General features: G+C 40.5%; 1 protein-coding gene across 1 annotated transcript in view; it reads left to right on the top strand.

Annotated features, from left to right (window-relative positions):
- The first annotated feature begins 44 nt into the window (after positions 1 to 44).
- LOC137991890 (uncharacterized) overlaps positions 45 to 23,276 on the top strand; it is a 25,121-nt gene continuing 1,889 nt past the window's right edge. Inside the window, exons 1-8 of the mRNA XM_068836920.1 lie at positions 45 to 184; positions 8,143 to 8,326; positions 9,349 to 9,513; positions 10,346 to 11,102; positions 11,380 to 11,646; positions 20,475 to 20,653; positions 21,583 to 21,747; positions 22,248 to 23,004. Of these exons, the coding sequence (XP_068693021.1) occupies positions 161 to 184; positions 8,143 to 8,326; positions 9,349 to 9,513; positions 10,346 to 11,102; positions 11,380 to 11,646; positions 20,475 to 20,653; positions 21,583 to 21,747; positions 22,248 to 23,004 (2,498 nt within the window). The 5' untranslated portion in view covers positions 45 to 160. The remainder of the gene's footprint in view (positions 185 to 8,142; positions 8,327 to 9,348; positions 9,514 to 10,345; positions 11,103 to 11,379; positions 11,647 to 20,474; positions 20,654 to 21,582; positions 21,748 to 22,247; positions 23,005 to 23,276) is intronic.

Raw genomic sequence — 23,276 nt, 5'->3', positions numbered from 1 at the left:
GTGCGTAGACGAGCCGCAATTATGTTTGGGCTGCCTGTGGAATTTTGACGTAACCGAACAGATCAGTCCTCGGCGTCTTCGGCAAACACGAATTGCTAACGCGGCGATTTCAGCGAGAGTCGCTAGGTGTGTTTCTCATCTTTCCAATCTGCAAGACTCAATGTGGACGTCGCAGTTTATTCAGGTGAGTTTGAAGTTAGTGACATCGTCACTGAAGTCTTGATGGAGGATTGTTCGAGGGCAGCTTGCAAGCTTTCTTGGCTTTATTCGAGTATTTCATCCAAAGCGGCCGATGAACGAAACTGTTGTTGCTGTGTTTAGTTGAATTGCTGCTGAATTTAAAACGGGAAATACGAAGTGACATATTTAAAGTTGGACAAGCTCGGTACATTTCTTTTCCCTTTTTATTCAATTGGTGTACAACATTCATGTATTTCAAGGCAAAAAATATGAACTGATCCGAAGGATCGTTGCGCGGTGAGTACATTAATTTCAGAGCTGCGTTGTAATATTTCCGTTGCTTTTGGCTCTTCAAATTCTTTTCGAAAGGCTTGTAGACACAGATAAAACTCTCAAGACGACTTCTAGCAGCAAGTCGTTCTCGTAGATCGGCAAAGCGAGGGAACAGACCAGAGCTCTCTCTCCCATATATTGTAGCGGTTCGTCAATTATTTACATCGTGTTCAATGCAAATGAGCCGTATGCTGTTAACAACTGTAATATTTCCAAAGTTAGGAAACATAGGAAACAACCAATAGTTAAATTCCAATTAGGGTAAAGTCGGTAAAGGTTTAGGGTCGCCTTTGCTCGACTGACGGACCGGTGCATGCATTCATTAATTTTTCTCACTTGACATCAGTTAGTTTTGATGACACGATTACGGCAGAAGTAAAAATGTGCCAAAATCCCGGAAAGACAAGTCGATTTTGGAAAGGGCCACAGGTGGTGAACATGTGCAATGTCACGCAACAATAAGTAAAGATTCCAGACCATTTATTAAGTTAGCTGTTAAGTTCCTGTATTGGGTAATTCTGAACGGGGTTTTACGCGTTTTGGGCAGTTTTTTAGTGAGATCGATGTGAGTGCTTTTGACTGCCTCTCTTTTGGTAACTTTTGTGCGAAGCAAAGTTTTCACATAAGCCAACTTGATTTGCAAATTTTGTCTTTGCACTTCAAGTTGGTGGAAAATCTGTCGTTTAGGAACAAAACCAAGTATTCGACAATCGCAGACCTTCAAGGATTAATTTCTGACTAAGGTCTGCGATTGTCGAATACTTGGTTTTGTTCCTAAGCGACAGATGTTCCACCAACTTGAAGTGCAAAGACAAAAATCAAACTCAGGAGTGGAAGTGTTTGATATTCAAAATATTAATGGAATGCTATGGACTCAACGAACCAAATAGTGGTTGATGTTTTTTTTTAGCATCCATCCACTCCATATTTTGGCATTCTTGCACGTCTCCGTGTGCTTTTTTATTCGGAGGGTACAATCCAAGCCTTGGAGGAACACGAGTTTGAGCCCTTTTCATAAAGAGAACAACAAAATCCTAACTAACCAATATATACTTTATGCCTCAGATCACCAGAAAACGTGCCACGGATTTAGTTGATCTCAGTCTTAGCCACTTAAGGACGTTCGCGCTAATTGTTTGTGCGCAACGTTACTGCGCAGGTAACGCGACTGTAATATGTCACGCATTACTTCGAGCATTGATTTAAAATATTTATGAAAGTCAAGTAGACTACTGCACGACTGAGGTTTTATCAGTCGTGCACTAGTCTACTTCACTTTCATACAAATTTCTCAAGCATCAGTTAAAATAACATGGCGACAAAAACGCTGAGGAAAAAATTCCAGGCAGGCAAAAGAATGGCACATTTATTTCCGAATCATCATGAAACTTCACAGAGAAGTGAGCGGGAGGATGGAAAAGCTCTGGAAAAGGTAGCTGATCGAGTAGACTAGTGGCTGAAAGTTTGGAAAATTCGTGGACGAACCGTTGCGTAAATTTAATGGGGCTGTTTCTTTTTAATGTTTTTATTACCCTACGAACTTAAGTTCAAAGTGAATGCATGTTTTTAAAGTTATTTTCCTTTACTTTCGTGAAAATTGAGCAGTATTTTCGTCCGCGTCCGCTTGAATAGTGCGGACCTGCGTGGAAACAATCAGCGATTGAATTTCACAAAAAACACACTCCAGAGGATGAGCATGACGGCAATGGAGAGATATTGCACAAAACACCAACCAAATGAAGATGACCCCTGCTTAGAACTTCGTTGCTATGCCCGAGAAAGGTTTTTTTTTCGGTAAAAACCTTTCATCTCTTCAACGATCGATCTTCTCTTGGGTTCCAGTCTTTGCCCGACAGGTCACGCAAAAGCGTGACAAACGAACTTTTCCAAGAGCTTTGCAAGATCACATCCATTTTACTCGTTCATAACATCGGTGACCCCTATTTTTATAATCATGAATCACTTACTTTACTTACTATCTACAAAATATGATGGAATGAAAGAAATGTCACCGTAAGAAGTATCTTTTTTTAACATTTTCTTTCCTCGTGCCATCGAATTCCGTTAGTGGTTGCAACGGATAGAGCTTACGAAAACGCTCGTCGAGGATGAACTCTTCTGTTTACCACATCCCTAGCGGCATATAATTATCTAAAAATGTCACTCCTAAAGACCTAGTCTATACACGGAAACTTTCACTCCAACAGTTTGTTTTTATGATTTTCGATGTATGAGCAGATGAGCCTACATCTCGCTGTTATGACCGATTTCTCGAAATTAAGACATTTTTCCACTGCCATTTTCTCCTAAACAAAGTCGGTGACCCCCATTTTTTTTCATTTTTGGAGTAAGTACTTTATGACCTAACTCTAGGCGAGAAATGAAGAAAATCTCACCGTAGGAAGATTTTGGCGCGAACGTCCTTAAATGTGATCAAAGACACGTGAGAATCGCTTGCTTCCAAGCTCAAAATTTAACTGTGGTAAACCTGCTCCAATAGTGATCCTTTGCATGACATCATCCCTTGTTATTGATGTGTCAACATTGGTTGTAACCTTTTTTCGACATTAACCATAGGGTTATTGGGAGTTGAAACAATGCCTTCTTTTATTTGGTGGTTGGCGAATTGGGATATCACAAGAAATTTGCTGTCAGTGCCTGTAAACAGGAAACATCACGGCTTGATGCATGACACCGTGACATCGGCCAGGAATACGTGACGCAGGTTTCGGTGTAAAGCAGGGGTTTGATGGCATCGGGTATAAATCGCTTATGATAAATTTCATGATTATTTATAACAGTTGTGACTATTGTAGTTTCTTTGTTTTATAACTGTGTTTCTTGTTTTATGGTAAATGTTTGTTGAATACGGTCTTTCTCATAAAATTATTCGATTATCACTGTGACTACATTCCTGGAAACGCTGAAAAGCTGGTCGCTCTTATGAGTAAATATTGTACTTTATTTTTGTTTTTATAGTTATACGGTAAATACTGTATGTTTCATTAAGTTACTATTATTACTGTTAGTACATTAGTGGTCCTTTTGGAAATCATTTTGTAAAACCTATTTATGAGACCATGTTCTCTTATTCGCGGCATCTTCCTTTTTAAAGTGAGTCTCGGAAAATGACCTCCTTTTACTGCACATTTATAACGTGCATTTAATCATCTTAATTTAGAAATAATTTAATGTGTGAAATATTAGTAAAACAGTATCATTATTGCTTTAATTATAAACCCAGAGTGAGCGAAAGCGCTTCTTTTTATTGCATTCTATCCGTTGAATTCTTTGTGGTCCACAGTCAACTTCCAGGCTCTAAGCTGGTTTGCTTCAAAACGCGGTCATTCAACAAATTGAAGGCCAACGAGTGGGGGAAGAATGGGCATTTTGTAAATCATCGGGTTGTTCGAGTGAGAGTCTTAGATTGGACTGCAATCTTCGTTGCTTCCTCTTCCCCACATATATATATCGAAGCTTCACGATATCATTATTTCTACAAGTGTTTTGCTTAAATGCCCTGCCACATCTTCCGCCAGGCTCAATTTTCCTTCTTCTTTCTTCTTATGTTTTCGCTTCCTTGAAGAAAGCGAGGTTCACCAAGATTCATGCTTTCCCAGGCATTTTTTCGCACGCCAAATGTTTCCAGCCAAAACTCATAGTTAACTTGTTAAATTTTCCTGAAGGTCGATGTATCATCGAATATTGGCCTACCTTGAATATCGCATTTTACCACTTGGTTCCGAGTGTGACGAAAACTAAGACCCGCGAAAGATAAGACCTAATACCCCTTGTAAACAGTGGAAATTACGAGAAAGAAACCCGTGAAAACTCACCGCCAGTCAGAGACTTGGGCACTGGATGTTTCCTCCACCCATGGGGTTTAATTTAAACAGATTCAACGCCATGATGCGCTTGAATGTTGCGTGACAGGAAAAAATAGGTGACAATATCAAAAGGAGAAACTCACTCAGTTAACCCTTTGGTTGGTTGTGTGATTCAAGAATTATTTGTCGGTACACATTTGTTATTCTACTTCCATTATCAAGACAAGTCCACAATTTCGCCGTAAGTCACCAAACAATAAACAGGGGTACTGTCAATGGGGGTGTCGAGGGGTGATGGCAGGAGACTTTTTAGTTTTTAATTCATAACGAAATTCTTAAAGTATTTATAGTTTCAGTTCTGACATGTTTTATTTCTGTTTATACTGATTGCAAGGTTCCTTATAAATAATGCGTCAAAGTACCAGAATAGCGTGATGTACCCCCACCGGCTAACAGATGATATTTCATATCCTCAGACCCGGTGTCAGTTTTCGTACTACGAAAACTAAGACCCGGGGTCTTAGGTCTTAGGTCTTAGTTTTGATAACACCCCTGGGCTCCGAAGGTTTGGAGTTGCAAGAGACCACTTACCGGTGAGATGTAGATCTCTTGTAGAACTGGATTTTTCTCCTGGTAAATGCAAGACAAAGACAACAGGCCTATCCCGACGGCGCAACGATGAATACATTATACAAAAAGTTGGAAAGGCGGGAAATTCATGATAGTTAACAAACTTTCGAAACAAACCTTTCACGTGGTTTTATCATCGGGGTCATGTTAACCTGGACGCAACTTGGCTAAGAAGGTAGGTCGCCGGCTTTCAGATCCGAAGACCCAACAAACAACATTGAAAGCAATTTTGCGAAAACAAGCAAATGAGAACGTTGTCTCACGACTATCGTGGAACTGTCGCTATATTCTGTTTCGTTTTAACTGTATTGCAGAGAAGGCTTTTAAGAAGAAAACATTTAAATGTGGTTTTAAAATGTGGAGCTCATCGAGTCTTGTCTCTAGGAGTTATAGAAAAACAAAAGATGTCCCTTTCGTACCTTCCGTATGTTCCTTTTTTCTTTTGACTAATTTCCATCATAAATGAAGGAAAGATGCCGGACATTCGAATGTCATAGGAGAATAACGACAAAAATTGAAGCAAAAAAGATTTGGAAAAAAAAGGCACCCCGACCCCGACCCCGACCCGACTTCGGCCCAGCGTTTTGGCTACGACCTTGTCGAGGTGACACATGAAGAAATTAATTGTTTCAGAGAAAATGCATATTTTTCAAATAACCGCAGCTATGTAATTATACTAAAACAATTATTCACCTCGCCTTCGGCGAATAATTGTTAAATGTGCTGTTACAATGAGTAGTTCAAATGTGAATGATTGCCTCTTCCTAAGGTTTCAAATGGAAGAGTTGGATCTCGGGTTTTGGATAGTTTAGGGTCTTGACTCACCTCCGTCTATGTTGGCCGGTATGCGAGCGTACAAGTATCCAACAAGTTTAAAATATTTAAATTTCTATTTCTGTGACACGCTTTATCAAATTTTGACAAAAGAAGTGTTCGAAAGGCGGCCCAAACATCAGCTGTGAGATGGAAATTTTCGCAGGATTTTACATGTAACTTGTAAAGCACTTGCAAAGGCGGCCGGTTTTTCAGGTGAGTGGAATTTTCATGGCTAATAGTTACGTTTTCTACTTGGCGGTGATCCTGTTTTATCACAGTTGAGTACGTAATTGACTGGTTAGCAATGATGCTTACATTTTTTCATTTGTACGCGGAAATTTTGCAATTTTTTTCGTACGACACTCGCGCGAGACAGCAACCATTTAGTATTGCATGCTTGATATACGTTGGTCTCCATGCACCTAATAGGGAGTTTAAGCACAGACGACCTCTACGACAACGACACAAAACAAGAATATGATTGACTAAGAAAGGAAAAATACTCGTGCTGTAGGCGCAGCACGAATTTCCGTCCACTTTTTTGCCGTTCTCCACAAACAACGTGAAATCATCAAACTGTATATTTTGACGCCAACAACTTGAGCATATAACAATGAACCATTGAACTTTTTTTTTTACTTTAACACCAATCGAACCCATCCAGTTACAGGATAGTTCACCCGTATTGTACCAGTTGAACAAGACAGAAAAATCGCGAAATACTTGCGACAGCGTTAAGTTGTATTTTGGAGTGTCGTTTTCGTTACTGTTGTCCTCAGTTGCTTTCACTCCCTCAGTGCGTTTTCACAAATCCCCTTCTTCATCTCGGCCAAAGCGAAGCAGAATATTTCTTATCCACTCTGTGGTTCTCACACTATCCGCCTCCACATATTCACACCACAAAGGTGAACAACGATTTTAAAGTTTTAAATTCAGAAGAAATGCCTATAGCACAGTTTGTGAGGAAGTGTCAGATTTTTAATACAGCTTAAGACTAGTTAATGCTGTGTTGACGAGCACAGTTTTTACAAGACTTTAGTGTAACCGTACATATTTGGCAATCCCTTTTCGGTTAAAGGGCTTTTCTGAATTCACTGTTATGTTAATATTGCAACGGGAGGTTTGAATCCTTTATTGTTTTGGGGACATATATTTATTCACACCCTTCTTAGCAACCATGCGATACGTAATTATAAGTGGTATAAAAGTCCTGTTATCTTGGCTAGAGCTTGAATCCAGATATGGAAAAGCGATTAGCCAGTACTAGTATCAAAGATACCATAATACTCTTTGTTTGTCCCCAAATATGTTTTTATTTTCTCTTGGTACTTAACAATGATCTCCAGAGAAGCTGGAAACAATGCGTATGCAAAATTTTGGAGGGAATAACGAAGAGTATTGTGCTATTTTCGAAACGGCCTAATTGAACGTGACACCGTGTCATTGAAAAGGTTCCCATTGACATCAACAAAAAGTAGCTTTATTTTCCATTTTTAAAGAGTGCTAATGAAGATCATTTAGTATGGAGATCAGTAAATGTTAAGTTTCTTTGTTTCATGTTTTTGTTCGCTTTTTTGGCCTTGACCCTGCACAAAACCCGACAAAAACACGCTTTTTTCGGAAGGATAAACAATCAAAAGCTTCGACCTAACCCTAACCCTAACCCTAACCGATAATCACTTCGCCTTCGGCGAATAATTGTTAATTAACTTGCGAACCAAAAAGAAAAGATTGTGCAGGGTCACGGTCGGTTCAACATCTAATTGCGACTATATTGTTCCTGCTTTTGAAATTCCCAGGGTTTCATAACAATTCCCTAGATTAACTATAATTAGATCGATGCTTTTCTGTCTAAACTTAAATTACTAAAAAAACAAATTGGCCATCGATGAATACACTCTCGTATTCACGTTCTTCCACATATTCAAGAATTTTGGTTGTTTCGCATTTATAAAATACTTTGCATGCTTAACTCCACCGAAGTATGAGAGAAAAGGAAAAGATACTCCTGCTGGGCTGACAATTCCTTTTCGCTTAAATCTCTACACAGACACTAGTGAATCGTGGCGACCCATAGCTAGGCGCTACAGCTCTCGAGGGCCCGAAGGGTGGGTTTTAGAGTCGTCCTTCTTTGTTCCGAAACCCTCTGGTTATTCCGCGCCGAATCTTTGCCGTTTTGTATTTACCGTTCAAGTTTTCTAGGAAAAAGGGGCCCATTAAGTACTAGTTTCAAGAGGTTTTCATCCTTGAGAGTAGTTTGATTTGTCCAAGGTTGCTTTACTCGAATCATTGGAAAACCTTGCATGGTGGACTAAATTTCTCCAATTCTGAATTACATCAAATTTTTCCTTGATAGATGTGTAACGGATCTGAGATGCCGTCAGCGAAACGAGTTTGCGTTATTGGTGCAGGGCCAAGTGGCATGTCCGTTTTGTATCACTTCAACAAACGGAAAAAGGAAGGAAAAGAAGTCCCTGACATCGTTTGCTTCGAGAAGCAAACTGATTGGGGAGGACTGTGGAAATATTGCGAGGAAACTGGTAAGCAATCCCACCACCCTTTTCACTCGAAAATGAATCAGTTAAGATACGGTGTGGCAGGCTTTTCAAGTAAGCGTTTTATAAGTGACCTGCCTAGTGGACATTAGTTGCGGCCAACTTATTAGGGAGCTAAAGCAAGCGCGTTTTCGAGACGCGGACGGCAACCGGAAGTGAGCTGATTTCTCTTTTAACTTGTCTTTACACAACCACATTTACATTGCTAAGTATCTTTTCTCCGTTAGAAATGATTAGTGTAAAAATCTGGGAGACACCTCTGTCCTGGCACGCGAAATGTTGTCTTCCGGTTGCCGTCCGCGTCTCAAAAATGCTTAAGCTCCCTATTATGAAGGACCTTAAGCAAAGACGACGGCGACGGCTACGAAAACGTCACATAACAATAGGTTAATTAGAAAAAGCAATAGTTCTGCACGTGCGTTTTACATTTTGATACATTTCTTTGCCGTTCTGGTCTTCACAACGACGTGAAATCAATGACGAAAGAACGGGAGCACATGACGATGAATTTTCAGTTTTCTCTCTTAAGTATCCACGTCGTCCTCACCAATTTTATTCTTATAATGAGTACTCACAATTTCCAAGCCGAACGCTTTAGAGTAATCGCAAAATTATTACAGGAACGGGAAATAATATTTTTAGACAAAGTTCTCGTAGCCATGGTCTTCGTCCTTGCTTATGGTCCGTCCCACGTCCACAACAGCCAATGCCAGTTTTGAAAGGCTTCCTGTAGTACATCGGAAACTTCATCGCATTTATAGCTTGACGTGAGAACATAATAATAATAATAAGAGCTGGAAAGTGACTTCTGAAGCCAGTTAGTACAGTATGCGCAAGACAACTGATTAAATTTGTAACAGACTTAAGGAGCTATAGAAAAGAAAACGCACAGTCACGCCAAATAAAGTTTCCCATTTTTTTAAATTCAATGCCTCTCAATTTTGTTCTGGATGCTTGAGTAACGAGCCACTTTCTTTTCCTTTTCCCATTATATCATCTTATTTTAGGTACCGATAGATATGGGGAGCCTGTGCATGGAAGCATGTACCGTGGACTGTGGTCTAATGGTCCTAAAGAGGGCCTTGAATATCCCGACTTCAGCTTTGAAGAGCATTTTGGGAAACCCATCCCATCGTTCCCTCCCAGGGAGGCTATTTATGATTATCTGAAGGGCGAGTATTTCAGTCCGAATCCAATTACAGTTATGCGGATGGGTTGATATCAGGGAGTCAAGGAAAATGTGATTGTGTCATTTCTGGACTAAGGAGTAGAGACGAGTTTTTCGAGTTTCGTGTCTTATTCTGGGAATGAAAAGTTATTTTGACGATAGCGGTTCAAGTGGCAATGAGGAAAATCATCCTCAGTTATTTTGAGATGGGAATGTACAAATTCTTATCCTTTCCTTCGTTATGGTGCTCTCATCAATAGGGGTAGGCAGGGGTTGATTCAATATACTCTTTAATACTTCTCGAGAAGTTTTGTCTTCTGGCTATTGAAAGTCACTTGTTCAAGTGTATCCCCTCATAAAAAAAGTAAGTGTGATGCAAGGAAAGAATTTGGAATAGGCCAGTTTCTAATTCTCACGGTTGGACTGGATCTAGCATGAAATGGAGGCTAATGCGGGCAAATCTTTTCAAATGCAAATTAATTTTCCCGCATTAGCCTCCATTTCATGCTAGATCCAACGAAACTGGCCTATTGAAGAGGAATGACGAGGATGTTCTTACTGGTTACAAGATAGCAGCTATTTTATCATTTCAATCAAAGACAATCATTGCTGTTACAAAAGAATTCGTTTTCTATTTTCTTCCACCACACAGCATTATTCCGTTATTTAACTACAAAGGTGTCCTTTATTTACACTCCATTATTTCTCTTCAGCCCACTTATAAGAACATTTAGCTTGAAAAGGCTTTGCTTAGTCTTCGATTGCCTGCAAAGACAAAAGTTAGACTCGTGTCTTAACGACAATCAGAGGCTAAACAAAGCCTTTTCTCATCTCAGGTCGTTGGACAAAACATGATCTTCGTCACTGGATTCGTTTCAACCACGTCGTTCGCCAAGTGACTTACAACGACGCAACCAATGACTTTTCAGTGGTTGTCAAAAATCTTCCAGAGGACAAAGTCTTTCCGGCGGAAAGATTTGACTTCGTTGTAGTGGCTGTGGGTCACTTTTCTGCCCCAAATGTTCCAGTTTTTCCTGGAATTGACCATTTCCCTGGTCGAGTTATTCATTCACATGATTTCAGAAGTGCCTCTGATTTTAAGGGTAAGAAACTGTTAGTTGTCGGTGCTGGCCTTTCTGCAGAAGACATTGCACTGCAGTGTCTCAAGTACGGTGCCGAGTACATTATTTGCTCTTGGAGAACGAAACCGATGGGTCATAAGTGGCCCCCCCGGATAGCAGAGAAGCCACTATTGACCAATGTGGAGGGACACACGGTTCGTTTCAAAGATGGTACCTCAGCGGAAGTAGACGACATCATTCTGTGCACAGGATATCACCACTCCTACCCGTTTCTGGAACAGCGGTTGCGACTGAGCGGTCCAAATGGCTTTTATCCTGAAGGACTGTACAAAGCTATCCTGTGGACACGTGGAGGGAACAATAAGGTTTTCTACATTGGGGTATTTCACCATTTCTACACTTTTACTATGTTTGACGTTCAAGCACTTTGGGCGGTAAATTGCATCATGGGAGATATCAAATTTCCGGACCAGGAAGCAATGGAAAGTGACATCAAATCATGGACTGCCAGGTTAGTGGTTTTCTGGACGCCGATAATCTTGCAAACAAGTTTGAATTGAAGATGTTTCTCTTTGCTTCAGATCACGATGTTAAGATCACATCGCTGGCTATGGATGGATTTGAAAAGGAGGGTTGTAGAGATGTGCTGTAACTCGTTTTGGATAAATGTTGACCGATTGGTGGAGCCATTTTGAGGAAGCCGTAAAGAGACAGGCAATTTTTATGCATTTTCTCATAGCACGTCTCTTTTAGTTCGATTTCTCATTGCTCTCTTTTATATTTTTTAGAATGCTCAAATTGAATGATCCGGGTGAGAAAGTAAACTTTCAAACGGAATACATCACCGATGTTTCGAAGGATGCAGATTATGGGTACAATTTGGATGCCTCAGCTGTTTTTCACTCTTGGATTAAACACAGGATGGACGGCGACATAACAAATTACAGAAGCCACAGCTTTACCAACATCTTCACTGGAAAGAAGTCACCGTTGCCTCACACTCCATTTATGCAAGAATTTGACGATTCTGTGCAGCACTTTCTCAATCCTGTAGAGTGAAATAAAGTTCTGTCCATTAATGTGCCACATTGAATGGGATTCAATTTGCGTCCCGAATTGAGGTCGCTAAAATAAAATACCATGCCATTCCAAAGGTCATTTCAAGCTTTTTTTCAAAACCAATCAGTAATCGTTTTATGGCTGACTAATTGCTATCGGTTTGATGGAACCTCTGCCGATCGGGAACCCGGCTGGAACTATACCCGGGTCTCAGGGAAAAGTGTTGCCTTTGGCTTCAGCAAATTCAAATGAAAGTATTTTTATTCTTGGATAAGTAGGTTAACTTTCGCTGGTTAAGTCTGAGGCATCACGAGGGAACCCACACACATTTCGTCAGTAGTCCTCGGTGTGTTGGTCTTCCCTTTGTGCTGTATCATTGTTGAGTGAGTAGAGCACTTAGCTATCTTATCTATCAATATATATGACATAACTGAATTGTCCTTGTTTTATTCTGATTTACAACGTGGAGGTGATAAGCAAATATGTGTTCACTTCCAGCACTAAAGGGAAGAGAATGACTTCCTGCATTCGTCTCGGTGTGCATGTAGTTTTTTGGTCCGTTAGTTACTTAGCTTATGTGGTATTTACTGACAAAATTATTCAACTCAAAAAGGGGTGTGACTATTTTGTACGAGCCATTCTGAAATCCTAGGTTAATCTAAGGGTGCGTTTGGTTGATCCTATTCCAGAATAAGAATACTGGGAGTGATGATTTAAAATAGTATGTCTGGCGTTTTGAAGCAATAAAGATATGTTTAAAATAGCATTTTAGAAGGTGTTTGACAATTTTAATGAGAATCTCCGTAAAAACTAAGGATTTCAAACTTTTATTCCATTTATTTCTTATTCCGGAATACGGTCAATCGAACGCACCCTAAGATATATGATACTGTTCACTTTGAGAAAAAGAATGAAGTGATTTTTATCTTTAGTTTTTACACTGTGAAACTGTCAATGCCCACGGCTTGTTAAAAGGATTCTTTCCTCGTTTTTGATAGTTATATATTGATAAAAATTGGCAGATATCAGTTCAACATTATTTCATGTATGACATTTATGCTCGTTTGGCCTAAGCAACGTTCAGTATTATGCTAATTCAGTATACTATTGTATCTATGACATTTATGTTCGTTTGACCTAAGCAAGGTCTAATATTATCCTAAACATGTTTTAAACACATGGTTAACCGGCTTCATGGGAACAGTGTCGTGTCGGTTGTAAAAGTAGCCTTAAGAATATTGTATATTGTTTAGGGATTTTTCAAAGAATAGCAGTAAATAGTCTAAAATTAAAATGTGGACTTTAGGTCCGTCGGTGCTGGAAGTTTGTTTATTTTTCCTCGGCATCATTATCGACGCGTTCATATTGCGAAGTGAACGCAACATGACCTTCTCATGGAAAGCGAATCTAAGCTAATCTAAGAGCAAGATTTTCTGGTGGTGAGTGTGTTAAGTTACAGAACATAAAGCAAGTCAGACTGTTATTTATGACTGACGTTTCGACAACCAGCGCGTTGGTAAGTCAACTGCAGAGTTGAGGGATAGTGTGATCTCAGTTGAACAACAACGATTTCCTTTTGTACGGAAAGAGTTGTTTCATGTTAACCCCTGAATGAGTGAATTAAAGATAAAAGTAATAAATCTCTTCAGTTCATTCCCCGGCCGGTTAACATGTAACATGTCTTTCAGTACTATCGCAAATTATTATCATTACGTAGGTGATTAATTATAATTCTCTGCGCTGATTGGTTGTACTTGAGTTGATTATTACGCGATTATCCCCCAAGCGGTTTTTTTTCAAAATGGCCGCAAGCCGTTTTGTCGAGATGACAGACGAAGAATCACCAATGTAATTATACTAAAACAATTATTCACCTTGCCTTTGGCGATTAATTGTTAAATGTGCTCCTTTTTCACGATGCATTCTAGCACTATGGCGGGACAATTGTCACAAGAACCTAGTTTAATGGCCTGGGCTCCACGATTCTCCCATACTGAGTTCAGTGGTAGAGCATCCGAACTAGTAATCGGAAGATCGTAGCTTCGACTCCCGCAAAGGAGCACTCAGATTTTTCCGATTATCCCCTATAGCTCAGTGGTAGAGCATCCGAACTAGTAATCGGAAGATCGCGGGTTCGACTCCTGCAAAGGAGCACTCGGATTTTTCCGATCATCCCCTATAGCTGAGTGGTAGAGCATCCGAACTAGTAATCGGAAGGTCGTAAGTTCGACTCCTGCAAAGGAGCACTCGGATTTTTCCGATCATCCCCTATAGCTCAGTGGTAGAGCATCCGAACTAGTAATCGGAAGATCGCGGGTTCGACTCCTGCAAAGGAGCACTCGGATTTTTTGCGATCATCCCCTATAGCTCACCGGTAGAGCATCCGAACTAGTAATCGGAAGGTCGTAGGTTCGACTCCTGCAAAGGAGCACTCGAATTTTTCCGATCATCCCCTATAGCTCAGTGGTAGAGCATCCGAACTAGTAATCGGAAGATCACGGGTTCGACTCCTGCAAAGGAGCACTCGGATTTTTTGCGATCATCCCCCATAGCTCAGTGGTAGAGCATCCGAACTAGTAATCGGAAGGTCGTAGGTTCGACCCCTGCAAAGTAGCACTCGGATTACTCCGATCATCCCCTATAGCTGAGTGGTAGAGCATCGAAACTAGTAATCGGAAGGTCGTGGGTTCGACTCCTGCAAAGGGGCTCTCGGGTTTTTTCCGAGGATCCCTGAGTCTAATCAACAGTGATTTAGATAAACATATACAGGCAAAAACTAGCGATAAAAGAGTCCGATGTTTCGGCGACATCTTGGCGCCACTCTGGACTTAATAATGATTTACGACGCGGTCGTCAACGAGAACGCCACGAAAACAACAAATTTCAGGTTTTGTCGACAACGCGAGCTCACAAATGTGAATCTATCATTCTCTATTTTTACTCTGAAATCACTCGTACCAATTTATTTTTAGGATACTTCGCCCACATTGTACGACAAGAACGAGATGGCCTAACCGCAAGAAAGTTACGATTCCGCGATACGATAGTGCAAAGTTATATTTTGAAGTGTGGTTTTCGTCGACGTCGCCGTCGTAGATCGTAAAGTCCCTATTGTCATTCTCAATTCGCGCTAAGGTTTTTGTCTAACTTATGTAAGTTAATGAATCTGGACTGTTAGTTACTCTTTAAATCGCATATTTAATTTAGTTTCCCTTGACAATGGTGCCAAGACGTCGCCGAAACGTCGGACTCTTTTATCGCTAGTTTTTGCCTGTACATGTTTATCTAAATCACAGTAATAATTGCGTAACTGTATATTTCCCTCGTAAAAATCAACATTGCAGATTGTACAGTAGAGGTGCAAAGTGTGGATAGCAGTGGTTAAAGACGCACCTTTCTAACACTTTTGAGACTATGCAAAGCAAGGAAATCGGTCGATAATTCTCTGGCAGAGTCGGGTCGTCCTTTTTGAAAACGGAAGAGACATTTGCACGTTTCCACAGCGCGGGTACCACCCCATGTGACAGAGATAAGTTGAATATTTTACACAAGGAAGGCGTTATCTCAGCTGCTGTATTTTTCAGGAGAGTGAAATGGTTGTGCGCACCCGTGATGTGTTGGCCACACCGGGTGGGTGTTAGCGTGTGTCATCTTGCTTTTATTATTGTTGTTCAAATAATGGCCTCAGGCTCTCACGAGTCTCCTATAGCATCCGAAGGAGCGGTTGAAAACCGACTCTTGTAGATGAACACTGGGGTTTTTCAGGGTCTCTTCATGATAACAATTTCCTTGGCTATTAAGATGATTTCTATCGATCAAATTTCATCAAGGGAAAGACTTTGCTCAAACTCCGGTTTTACTCTGTTCCACGCTCCCAGATAGTCGGGAAAGCGAATTGCAAAAACGCGTGGCCCCATACGAGGAGAATCGTGAATGTTTCGACCTTTTTAACGCGTTTTCGCTGTTCGCTTTCCCATTTATCTAGGAACCTGGAACAGGGTAATTCAGGTTTGCTTTGAAAATGAGGCTGATGATGGTGGATTGTTTCGACAACAGCATCAAATGCGGAAAACGATTCTTTATGGTGGTGCAACCACTCTAAGCATTGACTCTCGGTGAACGAGAAATTCACGTTTTTGCGGTTTCCGGTGACACCTATGACAGCAAAATGGCAGTTTTTTGTTTTAAAAACCTAACGGGGAAGAGATCGATCATAATTAAGAGGTGACAACTTGAGCAAATAGTTGAAAGCTTTTCCCAAATTGTCTTAACCTCACTTACCCGTTCATGTAGAATTGATTTGGCCCCACCTTTTGCCTTATTCAGACAATGTGTATGCTGAGAAAATGGAACTTGATTAGGAAAATATTCGAGTCTCCGATGGAATCCCAAGACCCTTGCAGATGAAGCTGGATGCCCTTGTCACTCTTCGGGTAAGCTTTACGGCACATTAAAAGTACAATTTGGAAGTTAGAATGGAAAAAAAACATGTTGACTTTAGGTGAAAAGATTTATCTTAACTGAAAAAATTAGTCGAGGCTTGGTGCATGCCCCTTTTGAATCCTCCCTCTTTCCCTCTTCGAATCAAATCTCTTCGCGCTTGTCATCGCGAACGGTTTTGTAACAGATAAAGTGTGATAAATGGCAGCTTTCCACCGACTACTTGGCTTAGTTGAGCACAGAGGTTTGGCTTCGTAGGTCATGAATGGAATCGGCGGACCAGTATCCAATGTCTTCACGTACATGTAACCGTAACAACAAGTTGAAAGACTTTTCCAGTCTTTTACGATAAAGGATTAGACGTTGCAAGGCCCTAGCGCTTCTCAACACACCTCAGTGTTTAATCATAGTTTGTCGCTGCTCCGGTTTGGAATTGAAAGTAACTTACAAAGTTACAGTTCAAAGATTCAACGTTCCGACACTTAGCAAGTTTCTTTATCAGAGGTGAAGAAAAACCTTTGGAAGAGTCGTTTTGGAGTGACTTTCGTATGACCTTGAAAAAGTGTTCGCAATTTGTTTCACGGACCAATGTTTGGTAAGATTAAAGCTAACCATCTCCTTATTCCCGCCAAGGAAACTCCTAATATGATGGTAAACAGTTCGATTCCCCAATCACATTATTGCATTTCAAATGACGTCAAAGCGATTAACTTTCCAGAAAGTTCCATGGAGAGATAACGTTGTTTGCATCCGTGTTCACTGAGCCAATGAAAATTCGCGCTCGTTTGTTTTTGTTCGACAAGGCAATTAAATGTTTTGCATTTTTGCGGTTTACCTTCTGTTTTAACGTTTATTTTTCAAGGTCATATGAAAGTCGTCCTATAGAGACGCTAATTTTTTTATGAAGAGGATAATTTCACCCCAGATGGAAACTTGCTAAGTGCCGAAATAATGGGTCTTGTTAAAATACTGTCAATTCCAAACCGTGGTAGCCACAAACTATGACTGAGTGTACGCCTTGTTGCCGTGGGAACCGTTTTATATTCCTTCAGTGTTCATTAACTCTATGGGACGTTCAGAACCAATTTACCTTTTCCAAAAGAGTTAAGAACACGCTGGTCGCTAAGGTTGAAATGGTGGTATATTGGTGATATAATGGTATATTTTGGATTCAGAAATGTGTAAATGGCCTGAGCTAAGTTGCCAGGTAGACATAAAAAAACATGAAAGAGACCCCATTATTGCCAGGGTTTTCGACAGTTTTGTAAAGTAGAACACATATTTCTGAAAGCACCGGATGTGACATTTTTGGCATCGCAAGGCACCTTGCGGGCTTCGAAAGCACCAACTACTTAGGGGGGGGGGTCTGGGGTCCCTCCCCCTCAGGAAATTTTTTAAAGAGAACACTCAGAAGCGCCGTTTCCCGTTTTTCTGGAACCCAAGAATCAGTTTCCCAGGCAAGGCTGGAGTTCGCTGGAGTTTGTCTTCAGCGATAACCAGAGTCCACCATCCCCTTCACCAGAATGAGCAAGGGATTAGAAAAACAGAAAATAAGGAACGATAATCACTTCGACTTCGGCGAATAATTGTTAAATAATAACGAAAAATAATCGTAACCTGACCCCAGTTTTCCTCTAGGCTTAATTAAGGCTTCAAAAAAGTTTCTTCAATTCATCTGATTGCCGGTATTCAACCTAAGTAAAATGAGGATCACCAATTTAACCTACAGTAGGTAAAAACGGATTTAACCTGAGAAAGGATTTTACCGGCAACAGCTACTGGTGGATATTTACCGAGCCGCCCAGTGAATAGCGCATTCTGATTGGCTAGCTCGGAGGTGAATAGCAAGTACCATTCACCTCTGAGCAAACGGAGGAAATTTTTTTCCGAAAAGTGAGAGTTTTTGCGTAACGCGCGTGGTGAAAAATGTGACTGGTTCTGAAATACATAACCAGCAGTACAAATAAGTAAATATACAATATAGGGGAATGTTTGTACTCGTTTCGCGCGTTTTTTTAATCATTAAAAACCTCCATACTTGAATAAGAAAGAGCACTCTGTGGCACGACGTCATCTGCTAAAATGAAGCTAGAAGAACAAATAAAACCAGTGGGAATTAAACAGCTGGTTTATGAGGTTACAAAAGTGGATTCAAGTTCCTTATTTTCTGTTTTTCTAATCCATTGCTCATTCTGGTGAAGGGGATGGTGGACTCTGGTTATCGCTGAAGACAAACTAAGTCGGTGATAGGAGCGGGAATAGAATAAATTTTGTGCCTTAAACAATTCTTCCACGTTGCCCTCTGAAAGCCTTTTTTATCAATTCAAATATGATGTATGAGGCAATTAATCACGGATAATGAATTCTTCATGGATTCTCCCGTCGCAACGATTACCGTCACTTTCTGTTATGCAAAATCATTTCCGTAGTTACATTTGTCTTCAATAAAAGCCTTGCCACGAATTCATTTGTGACCTGGACAGTCCGAGGTTCAATATTCAAGAGAAGAAGAAGGATACTCTTGGTACATTCGAGGTTGGTTTTCGTTTTGCCAATGTTTTACGCCTGTTTAAAATTCTGTTTTTCGTGTAAAATCCTGCAGACTGGTACAAAGAGGTAGATACGTTATCTAAAAATTTCAATAGCAAAATAATGATTGATCAAATATGATTCGGCTGGAGGGTTCATTGAATTGTCTGCGTGAGCTGGTATTATTGGTAAGCTGACCAATTTTACAGTCTTACATATCGCAATTTCAGAACTTACGCCAATCTGAGTTTCAAGCCTAATCATGCTCTATAACCTTTATTAACTTTCTTAACCCGTTACCTCTAGGCTTCGCCGGTCGAATCACATGCAGTTATTGTAAATTCAGTATTTCATGTAGATGACTTTAAATCTTCAATCAGGGATTCTTTACCAGATGCTTTTTTTTTAACGGCATGGTTTGCTGAATGCCACTCGTCCAGGAAATCCGTTTTTGCCTCATTTGCAAGTCTTTGACAAGCCAAATACTATATGAAAATTTGGTTTATCAACGGCGTTGATAATGTAAATTGACCACCGTACAGAGATTCTTTTAGAATCTCTGTACGGTGGTCAATTTACATTATCAACTCCGTTGATAAACCAAATTTTTGTATACTACTTCCCCACCGACGCAGCACCACAGTTTCTTTAGAAACTACCCCTTCAAATACTATATGAATCTGTTATTTTCCAACCCCTAGATACTTTAAAAACTGCTTTAAAATTGTTTAATTGTAATATCGACTGGGCAAATATCATCCATCCTATCAACCGTCAGTTCATTCAATCGATCTTCAATGAAATTGATTTACAAAAGTCAGTATCGTGGTCAAAGATGCTGATCCTTCTGTAGTCAAGGTTTTGAAGTTCAAAAACCACATAGTTATAGGTAACCACCTTACTGAGCGATTCGTAGAAACGGTAGGATTAACTAAATGTACCCTGTGAAAACAGCGATCACACACTCCAGGGATTAAGTAAGGGAAATGTATTGACTCGACAAACCCATAAGCTATAGAAAACATAATTTAGCTCTTCTACTGATGACGGGCCGGATTCCTCTCCTTATTTAGCGTTTCGAAAACTCGAGAAAGGGATTAAAGTCTTCCAAATGACTCTCAAGCTTATCTAACACCTTGCAGAAACGACCAATTATCTTCACCACTGACAAGAGTTGACTGGAGTGAACGAGGGATTCGCATTGGGTCTCGCACTGCCGCGATATTTCTTTTTATATCGAAGAAACGCTTACCGCCTGGCTTGACTTGCTGCTTTCACTTTGGGCCAGTGATATTTCAATTTGAATTGCTCCGAAAGTACATCTTCGCATCTGACTCTCTTGTTATTTATCACTCGTTAATCATTCGTATATGTGTAGATGTACTTGCATAACTTATATTGTATCGTATATATCACATGGCTCTTTTTTTAAATTTAGCTTAAAGCCACAATAAAGGTGAAATTCACTTATAATACAAACCTATTTTTCGATTTTTAACTCAACATTTTGCTTTTTATGCGCCGAATAAGTTACGCATAGTGGTTAAAGTAAAATAACCTTGCAGCCATCTGACCTACAATCGATTGTCATTTCAAGTAAAGAATGGATCCGTCCTTACCACAGCTCGGTCGTACTTCAAATGGCTGCTACTCTTGCTACCTCCCAAGGAAGAAAACCTTTGCTGTCATCGATAGAAGCGGCGGAGAGATTTATAGAAGACAAAGGAAAAATTGAGTTTATACAGGGACACTTTAAAATGCAATCGAAGTTTAATTGGGATGATCTTTTTATTATTTAATGACAGGGTCTCGTTCAATTAAACTCTTTGTTTTTCTTTTCTTGCAGAGCTTAAAGGGAATCGAAGATGTCTCAAGCCAAGCTGCGCGTTTGTGTCATTGGTGCAGGACCCAGTGGGATGTCTGTGCTATACCAGTTTAATCAACTGAAGGCACAGGGACAAGAAGTGCCCGAGATTGTTTGTTTCGAGAAACAGTCGAATTGGGGAGGACTCTGGAAATATACTGACGAAACTGGTAAGACTTGCAGGGAAGAAGGAAAATCTTACCTACGGCATACATTAATTAATAATAACCGCTTCTTGATAACTCTCGCGGTAGAGTTGTCACTATCCAGTTGTTTTAGATCGGTATGACACAGGCTAGCAACGATTTCTGAGACACACTGCGCCGTGACTGCAACTAAAACCTAGAGATTTTCTCTGCTGAAAATGGGTGGGAGGGGAAAACGTGGGCAAAGCTCTTAATGAAAAATCAAAGGGCAAAGGGATGTGAGTTTGCGGGTAAATTAAACACGCAGACGAACGAGTAAAGGCGTGGTACCTTAGGCACATGAATCGAGGGTGGTCTCATACAGATCGAGCTCTTTGACAATGTGCAATGTACTTAGTAATACATACTTCATTGAATTCTTCCCATAGGAGCTTTTCGGGGGCCAATGAAATTAAATCAACGAAACAAGAACAACTGTTAAGGACCCCAACTGATCACAGACAAACTAGATGGGTATTTACAAGTTCAGCCGAGAGGTTTAACCAAAGACTAACAGAAACAAATTCAACGAGTGATCAGAACGAGTCTTGAACCCGGGCCAGTCTCCGGTTCTCAAGGCAAGCGCCAAAACCACTGGGCCGCACTGCCTCTTCATAAAAAAAAAACCGAATGGCAATGTGTCCTTACTATGTTAAGAGATGTCCTTTGTCGTCCTTTATAAAACCCCTGCCCTGTCCCTTTTTTTCTTGCGCCGGCTGGAAATATCGGGGGTTTCGTCTCGGTGTTGCTGTTTGTTGATCACCATCTTGGGTAATCAGTTGTGTTTAAATGAATTGAACAAAAGCAGAGAATGAAGAAGCGACCACTTTTATAATGCGTCTTCGTGTTTGACTTATTCCCACGAGATGTGTTTCGTGTGGCTTGTCCATTTTACAGCGATGTCTTTTTCATAGGTTCAGATCAATTTGGGGAACCAGTGCACGGCAGCATGTACCGAGGCTTGTGGTCAAATGGTCCCAAGGAATGCTTGGAGTTTCCTGATTATACTTTCGAAGATCATTTTAAGAAGCCCGTTCCATCATACCCTCCCAGAGAAGCCATCTATGATTATCTGAAAGGTTAGAATTCAATTCAAAGCTTAAAACAAACAGCCTCTGCTTTCACGGACGTGAACGAATTTGAACTTAGTTTTACCTCCTTTCTGTTGTCGTCGCTTTAAGGTACCAAGTGAAAGTACCCTGTGATAAAAACTAACAGAATTGTTTAGTTACAAGCAATTCATAAGCAAAAGAGAGTTAATTGCCCACGTGACTTCATAGGTACATTGCACGTGTCCTTTTCCTGTTTCACGCGGATTGGAGCGAATTAACATAGCCGCCTGATGATAGCTGGATCTTTCCATCTGACCAATAGAGAGGGTTGTACAACGTTAACGAGAAAAAGAACGCTGCATGCAAAACAATCGGCAAAAAAAAAAGGCTCTGCCCGACCTGCGCGTGCGTTTTACATTTTCGTACATTCCTAAAATTTCGTATCTGCCAAAATCATGACTCTCAGTGTGATAATGTTTTTAATTAAAGTTACTTGAAATGAAATTGAGACATTGTGGTCATCTCAGGTCGTTGGACAAAAGACGATCTTCGTCCTTGGATTCGTTTCAACCATGTTGTTCGACAAGTGACCTTCAACGATGCTACCAACGACTTTTCAGTGGTTGTCAAAAATCTCCCAGAGGACAAAGTTCTTCCAGTCGAGAAATTCGACTACATAATAGTAGCCGTTGGCCATTTTTCTGCCCCAAACGTACCACACTTTCCTGGAATGGACCAATTTCCTGGTCGAGTTATCCATTCACACGATTTCAGGGACGCCTCTCAGTTTAAGGACAAGAGAGTTCTTGTGGTTGGTTCAAGCTATTCCGCAGAAGACATTGCTCTTCAATGCCTCAAGTATGGCGTCAAAAATATTATTTGCACATGGAAAACAAAACCGATGGGTTTCAAGTGGCCCTCTCAGGTGTCAGAGAAGCCACTTTTGACCAAGATCGAGGGAAGAACTGTCCAGTTTGGAGATGGAACCTCAACAGAAGTAGACGACATTATTCTGTGCACTGGATACCATTACTTCTATCCGTTCCTAGAAGAACGTCTTTGCCTCAAAACGTCCAACGTCTTTTACCCCGAAGGATTGTACAAGGCTATTCTGTGGACAGGCGGAGGAAGCAACAAGGCTCTTTACATTGGGGCATTAAACCAGTTCTACAGCTTCACCTTGTTTGACATACAAGGATTTTGGGCAGTTAATTATATCACTGGAAAAATTAAACTTCCCAATCAGAAAGATATGGAAAACGATATGAAGCTGTGGATTTCCAGGTGGGCGTTAATGATACTGTTAAAATGCCTTTCTTTGGTCAAAGAAACAATCTGTTAATGGCAGAGGTGGTGGAAAGAGACTAATCATCACTGTTATGTGCAATGCTTATAAAAGACAACGACCGTTATTGTTAACAGATTTAGATTTTTTTATTTAGGCGCATTTCCTGTATACGCGCATGCACACGCAAGGCTATTTACAGGTGCAAATGTTGAGTAGCTTAAGGACGGTTCTTACTAATTAAAAGGTATTACTGCGCGGGTTATTGAAT

The sequence above is a fragment of the Montipora foliosa genome, chromosome 2, assembly GCF_036669935.1.
Source record: "Montipora foliosa isolate CH-2021 chromosome 2, ASM3666993v2, whole genome shotgun sequence".
NCBI classification, from domain to species: Eukaryota; Metazoa; Cnidaria; class Anthozoa; order Scleractinia; family Acroporidae; genus Montipora; species Montipora foliosa.
Note: the sequence above shows the minus strand (reverse complement) of the source record. Positions and strands in the feature narration are given on the sequence as shown.